Source organism: Gavialis gangeticus, unplaced genomic scaffold, assembly GCF_001723915.1.
Source record: "Gavialis gangeticus isolate Ggan-Ray unplaced genomic scaffold, GavGan_comp1, whole genome shotgun sequence".
In the NCBI taxonomy this organism is placed as follows: Eukaryota; Metazoa; Chordata; order Crocodylia; family Gavialidae; genus Gavialis; species Gavialis gangeticus.
Window position 1 is genome coordinate 71,882,871 of NW_017729031.1, and position 7,722 is coordinate 71,890,592.

The 7,722-nt window shown below is 45.0% G+C and overlaps 1 protein-coding gene across 1 annotated transcript in view; it reads left to right on the forward strand.

Moving 5' to 3' along the window:
- ANKAR (ankyrin and armadillo repeat containing) overlaps window positions 1-7,722 on the forward strand; it is a 63,871-nt gene that overhangs the window by 19,190 nt on the left and 36,959 nt on the right. Inside the window, exons 9-11 of the mRNA XM_019523088.1 lie at window positions 786-830; window positions 1,350-1,557; window positions 6,482-6,690. Of these exons, the coding sequence (XP_019378633.1) occupies window positions 786-830; window positions 1,350-1,557; window positions 6,482-6,690 (462 nt within the window). The remainder of the gene's footprint in view (window positions 1-785; window positions 831-1,349; window positions 1,558-6,481; window positions 6,691-7,722) is intronic.

Genomic DNA, 7,722 nt, shown 5'->3' on the forward strand with positions numbered 1-7,722 from the left:
AAAGAGGCTTTCTCACGTTGGGAGGTACCAAAATCAGTAATAGTCCATATGTAGAAGCCTTGCTAAATGCATTACAATTGCCTTCTGCTGTTGCTATTATTAAATGCCAAGCCCACCAGAAACCTTATGATGATGTTACACGTGGGAATGCTCTGGCAGACTCCGCTGCCATAGCTGCGGCTATTTCCACTCCTCAGGCCATGCCTGTGTTTTTGTCCATTCCAACTGCCCAGTCTCCAGTGGCAAGTCTTCACGACATTGCCCTCCTCCAAGATCAGGCTCCAGAACCAGAAAAATGTTCATGGAGACTGGCTGGATGTTTGTTACACCCTGACCATTTGTGGCGCTCCCCAGACGGCCACCTGGTTGCCCCAATGGTCCTCCTTCCCAACTTTGCTCGCCTGCACCATGGCATAACACGTGAACAAGACCATTTTTTTTCTAGGCATGAGAAAACAGTCCCAATATGTGAAGCTTCAAAATTACTGTCACTGGAACCTCCTAGTAGTCCCAGGGATAATCTTTGGAATCTGCAACAGAAAATTTTGCAGTCACCAGTCAGAGCTTTCTACCATCCACACTTCTCTCAATCTAGAGTGTAGATTCCATATCTTAAGAGTTCATTGGCTTGCTGTCCACCTTTTTTAAGAATATAGAGAAGATAGTTAATTTTCCACTGTCTGCTGTGCAAATACTGCTCATATTCATTCATAAGGGTCCTGGATCTTCCAGGCTGTCAGAATGTTGTAATTTTATTTGATTATATTTAATATGTTTACTTTCAGGAAAAACTATTTTTCAGGACAGGGAGAGCTTTGGCAAGAGAAATGGTGAGTGATAAATAAGGAAGCATGAAAGGAAGAATGCAAGACTGATAGCTAAAGAAAAGACAAACTGAATATTTTTATTTAAAATAAAGGTGTTCATGGTTTAAGAAGCCACAGTGACTTTTCACATAGCCTAAGTCTGCCCAAGACTTTGGAAGATGTGAAAATAAGGTTATCTATTACTTGGATGATGTGACAGGCATATTTATTTGTTTTTGTTTTGAAAAGAACAGAATACTGTATTATTACTTCTGAATTGTGTGAGGGTTTTATTTTTGATTTTAAATTTCTTGAGGCATCCAAATGTTTTTCTTTTTCCTGAGAATCCTTCAGGTTGTATTAATACCTGATATAATAAGATATGAATATGTTAAAACAGCATGAAAACAATGGGGTAAAACTAGAAAAAAGTTACCTAAATATGTGGAAATGTTACATTGTATCTTACAGATACAGTCTATTTGTGCATTGTTTGGAAAATATAGCTCAGTATATCATCTTTCTGTTGGGTGGGTGCATTAGTTTTAGGTCCTACTGCTTTACACCTGGCAGCTCAGTGTGGATCTGTTGAAGCACTTAACTGTCTCCTGGCACTGAAGGCAGATTATAAATTATCTGATGATCGCGGATGGATGGCCATACATTTTGCTGCGTTCTATGACAACATTTCCTGCATCACAGTTCTTTGGAGAAAAGACCCTGATCTACTAGATGCTGAAACAACATCTGAGTAAGTTACCAAAATAAAATTTTAACTAAGAAGTAATTTTTCCCCTCACAGAGGCTATATTACACAGGGCAGCAGCTCCTGCCCCCAGCACAGGCTCCCCGTTGGGAAGAGGCTTGTGCTCCCAGGAAACCATAACAGCGGCTGCTACCGCATGAGAGTTGCTCCCCCCTTGCTGCTTCAGGGGCTGAGATGTGGCCAGAGGCCAGGCAGCATGGCCCCCTTAGGTGAAGGAGGCAGGGAGGAGGGTTGTTTTCTCCCTCCCTCTGGCATCTGATAGAGACAGCAGAGAAGGAGCTTATTCTGCCATTCATCCCATGCAGGGGGCAATCAGTGGAGGTGGTGGTTGGGGCTGGCAGAACCTGGCTGCCATCCCCCAGGGGCAGAGGAGGGGAAACCCTTTTGCCTCAGGGGCCCATGCCAGCCAGCAAGGGGGGAGCACCAGGTGGACCCCGGCTTGGATCCATGCTGGTGCCACAGGGAGAAGGGAATTAAACCCCTTCCCAGGCCAGTTCACTTGAGGCTCCTGCCAGGGCTGGCCACACCCGCACCACTAGAGCAGTGAGTGGAGAAATGCCTGGCAGGGGCTGCTGCACTCCTGCCTGTCAGACCCCAGACCAGACCCCTGGTTTCTGTGCTGGTGGGACAGGGGAGGGAGGGGATAAATAAATGTCTTCCCTGACCCCTTCACCTTAGGGGGGCTGGCATCTGGCCACAATCCCATCCCCACCTGCCCCTGCTCCAGCTAAAGAGCAGAGGGGCAGGGGCAGGGCCAGCCCTGCTCCCCTGGATCTGAGAGCACAGCCTAGCCCAGGGCTGCAGAGTGTGCTGGGATACTGGGGGACTCTGGTTTAACTTAAGCCAGGAAGGGGTCTGGGACAAAAGTTCCATAAACTGGTTTGAGCTCAATCAGTTAATTATGTTACTACATTCAGCCAGATTTGTCTCATAGATTTCATAGACTTTAGGGCTGGAAGGGACCTTGCAAAATCATTGTGTCCAGTCCTCTGCCCAAGGGGCAGGAAGTCAGCTGGGGTCAAATGATCCCAGCAAGACAGGCATCCAAATGTTTCTTAAAAGTGTCCAGAGTAGGTGCTTGCATTACTTTTGTGGGGAGTCTATTCCAAACTCTGGGGTCTCGGATGATTAAGAAGTTTTTTTACCAGTCTTCCTGGAGTTTATGTCTGTTAGACTTTGTCTTTCCTTGGAGGTGCCCTGATGAACAGACATTCCTAGTGTACATCCCTTATGTACTTATAGGCTGCCACCAAGTCCCTCCTGAGCTTTCGCTTCTCCAGGCTGAAAAGTCCCATGTCTCTCCGCCTCTCCTCATATGGCCTGTTTTCTTGTCCTCTGATCATGCGCATGGCTTTCCTTTGGACTCTCTCAAGCTTCTCTACATCCTTCCTAAAATGCGGAGCCCAGAACTGGATGCAGTACTCCAGCTGCAGCCTCACCATGGCCGAATACAGTGGGAGGATGACTTCCTGGGTCTTGCTTGAGATGCATCAATAGATGCAAGCCAGGGTTTTGTTTGCTTTGCTGGCTGCGGCATCACATTGGTGGCTTATGTTCATCTTGTAGTCAGTCATGACCCCAAGTCTCTTTCAGTCATGGTGCTGGTGAGAGTACACTGCCAAGCCTGTAGGTAGGTGGATTTTTTTTCCCTTGGGGTGGCGCACCTTGCATTTCTCAGTGTTGAATGCCATCAGGTTTTGATCTGCCCACCTTGCAAGCTTGTCCAGGTCACCCTGAATCACCAGTCTATCTTCTAGTGTGACCACACTTCCTCACAGTTTGGTGTCATCAGCGAATTTAGCCAGTCAGCTTCTGATACCTGAATCCAGATCGTTTACAAATATATTAAAGAGTACTGATCCAAATACGGAGCCCTGGGGGACACCACTGGTCACCATGTACCATGTTGACATGGTTCCATTGACTATTACTCTCTGGGTCCGACCACAGAGCCAGTTCCTGAGCCATTAGTCCAGAAGGTTGTTGAGGCTGCAGTTCCCCAGTTTAACCATGAGGACTTCATGGGAGACCAAGTCAAAGGTTTTTTTGTAGTCCAAATAAATGACATCAACCTCTTCTCCTTTGTCCAGGTGATGCGTCACCTGGCGATAGAAGGGAATGAGGTTGGTCAGGCAAGATCTACCCACAACAAAGCCATGTTGGCTATCTTTCAAAATGTTGCTTTCCATTAGCCTCTTGTTAACGATTTCTTTGATGATTTTTTCCAATATCTTTCCAGGGATTGAGGTCAAACTGATTGGACTGTGGTTTCCTGAATCTTCCTTCCTCCCTTTCTTGAAGATTGGCACCACATTGGCCCTCTTACAATCCTCAGGAGCCTCTATTGGGCACCACGAGTTCTCAAATATCCTTGCCGTTGACTGTGCTATGATGTTAGCCAGTTTCTTTAGTACTCTTGGGTGCATTCCATCCAGGCCAGAAGATTTGTGGATGTCCAGCCTCTGAAGGTATTCCCTCACAAGTTCTTAGCCAATGATGGACATGTGTTCACCCATACCCTGTCAATTCTGCATCTTGTTTGGCAGGGTGATCTCCTTGGGCTGGTGGACAACCAGTGTAAAGTAATAATCATTAAGGAAATTAGCTTTTTCCTGGGTGTCAGTTGTTAGCTGCCGCATTTGGTTTAGCAAGGGTTCAATGTTGCCCTTGTTTTTCTTCCGACTACCCACATATCTGAAGGACTTTTTCTTGTCCTTGATTCCTGTAGCCAATTTGAGTTCTGTTTTGGCTTTGGCCTTCCTAGTTTGCTCCCTACAGGTGTGGGCTAGTGCTGAATAATCCTCCTAGGTGATGTTACCTGATTTCCAACCCTTATAGGTTTCTCTTTTCAGATACCGAAAGTCCATGAGTCCCCTATTTATCCATGGGGGTTGTCCAACCCTTTTGCTACCTTTCCTACGGGCTGGGATGGACTTCCCTTGTGCTTCAAGGATCGCATCCTTAAGGAGCAACCATTTGTCATGGACTCCCCTCTCAATCAGATCATGGCTTCTGAGGGCCTTGGCAACCAGCCTCCTGAGCTTATGAAAGTCGGCTTTTCTAAAATCAAGGATTACTGCATTGCTGACTGATTTGCCAGCTTGGCAATGGGTAGAGAAAGTGATCAACTCATGATCACTGTCTCCCATCATCCCTTCAATTCTCAGGTTGCTCACTAGATCATCCCCTTTGGCCAGTACCAGATCCAGGAGTGCCTTGCCTCTTGCTGCCCCGTAGGCTTCTTGAGATGAGTAGAGTTCATCAATACAGGTGAGAAAGCTATGTGACAGATCAGGTTTGACAGAGTGCTCCTCCCATGAGATGTCAGGGTAGCTGAAGTTGCCCATGGCAACCTTGCACTGAGAGCATGCAGCCTCTGCCCAGGGGCAACATGTAGGGGGTGCACATGCACCCCCTGAGCGTGGTAGTGCACCCCCTGCAAAAAGACGCTGCCAACACCACTGGTGGCATCTGTGGGCAGTCCATGATCACCGCTGGCCTCCGCCGATGCTGCCAGCAGTGGCCGTGGGTGGTCACTGACCCCTAGCTGGCTCTCACCACCCCTTCCTCTCCCTCACCACTGCCAGTGCCGGCAGCATCTGCAGGAGCTCCTTGGTTTACTGCTGCTGGGCTCCTGCCACCGCTGCTGCGCTCCCATCACCCCCAGCGCGGCCATGCTCCCCCAGCTGCCAGGGGCACACACCGTTCATGCCTCTGCCAGTTCCCTTGCAAATGCATGGTAAAGATCTTCCTCTTGGTTAGGAGACCTGTAGTAGACTCCTGCCATTATATCCCCCTCATCACGTTCCCCCTGTAATCTGACCCAGAGGGTCTTGAGTCACCCTTCTTGGGTGTCATACTCCACTTGTAGGGAAGTGTACTGCTCCTTCACATAGAGAGCTCCCTGCCCTTTCTAGCAACACGATCCCTCCTGTACAAGGTATAACCATCTATACCTGTGGTCCAGTCATAGGTGCAGTCCTACCAGGTCTCTGTTATTCCTATGAGATTGTATTCATTTTTGTTTAGCAGGAGGGCCAGTTCCCCAGTCTCCTGTCATTTGTGTACAGGCAAGTAAGCCTGCCATCGGAGGTCCTAGGCTTCCCAGCACTCCTAGAAGAGTCCCATCCCTGGGCTGGGGTACGAGTGAATTCCCTTGGAAGTTTACTTGTGTCCCTTGTGTTGCATGATTTACTGATTCTGCAGTTGATGCTTGGTGGGTTTGCATTGGTGCTTGTCCGCCCATCCCCCAGCAAGCTTAGTTTAAAGCCCTGTCCAGTAGATCAGCCATTCTGGCTGACGCATCTCAAACCAGTTTCAGCTATTTTGAAACTGGTTTATGTGCACTGAGCTTCTGTTCTGTTCTGTTCTGTTCTGTTCTGTTCTGTTCTGTTCTGTTTAAGCAGATTTAATCCAGTTTTTGATCACTTAAACCAGTCTATGTGTAACTTGTGTCCCTAGCCTCAGAGTCCTGTGATACATTTAAACAATAGAAGGGCAGGAGAGAAAAGGATTATACCCCTACTGAAATGCTGAAAATCATTCTTAGTATCATGATACTACTGTCTACCCTTGAGCAATAGGAAATAAGTATCTAATGTATGTTCCGTTGAAGATAACTGCTATTGACCTTCCTAGGGTTTAGACAAAGCCCCAGGAAAACTTAATTTAGTGATGAAAACGTAAGTGAACAATTAAAACTAAAAAGCCTCCACAGATGCATCTGATTTGGGAACATATGCATTCACATTCTGCTGGATTCCATTTTTTAAAATAATAGTTTAATAATCAAACTAAATCTTAATAAGAAAAACCATGATGATAAAGTTTTAATAACTACATATCAAATGTTTTCATACTCCACATTTTTGCTACATATTGATGATGGTATATTTCTGTGTCCCTGTAGATATCGTACTAATCCACTATTGCTTGCTGCTTCAGCTGGAGCATTGGACACACTTCAGTATTTGTTTTCTCTTGGTGCCAATTGGAAAAAAACTGATAGCGAAGGAAACAACATAATTAATTTAGCAGTGCTGTACTTTCACACAGAAATTCTTAAACATCTAATAGAATTTAATAATCCGGATCTTCCAGTTTGGATTACTCTTGTAGGTAAGCACACACATTCTTTCTCAAAGAAACAGTCACTTTAACCACTGCCATTTTCTCTAAAATGATGAGAACACACCTATCTGAAATTCTTCCCAAACCACACTACAAATAATGAGAAATACAATTTGAATTTTGGACTGGTAAATTATGACTCTAGTTGCCCTTGGGTACATTCATTTACTTGTGTAGGGTTGTGCAGGGATAATTTAAATCATTCTGGTTCATACCTCTTAGTTTGAATGTAAAAAATATCAGATTGATACATGAAGTGTAGCATTTCTAGAATGTATCCTTATGATACTGTTTCAGTTACAGCTGGGGTCACTATATTTTATTGTTATATACCTTTACTCTTTATCCCACTGTTTCATGCCCTTATCCTTCAGATGCAATGCGTGCTTAGTTTTATTCCTGTGAGTAGTCCCATTGAGCTCAGTGACCTGTTCAAATATTAAAAATGCTCATATGTGTAAATGTTTGCAGGATTAGGACCTTCAGTTATAGATCAGAAAGACTTATGTCAACCTTCCAGAATTCAGAAGCAGGATCAGCAATTTAATTTTTAAAATTAAACCTTACAAACCCATTTTCTTATACTGGCATGCCCAGTATATTATAAAATTACAATTATAAAAATATAATTGTACTCACAGTCAAGGTTCATTGAGGAGATGTGATATCTATTATTAGACCAACTGAGTAGTTAGGAAAAAGTTCTTAGCAAGCTTTGGGGCACAGTCCACCCTTCTTCAGGCATAGGGGGTCTCTGCTGTTTTGACACTCCAAGAAATGAGAGAAGTTAAAAGTGTGGCAGGATGTCAGTGAGAATGTAAATAGGTAGAAATTAGAAAGACAAAAGGTAAAGCAGAGAGGGGAGGGGGAAGAGAGCAGGGGAAGAAAAGGCTAAAGGGAGACATTACAGTGATGAGACGTGCATGTAAGAAAATGGTTTTATCTAGTTGTAATGTCATAGGAATTGTTCTTTACCCGAGAATTTTCCTTCATTCAGTAATTAACTCATCGCGCTTGATT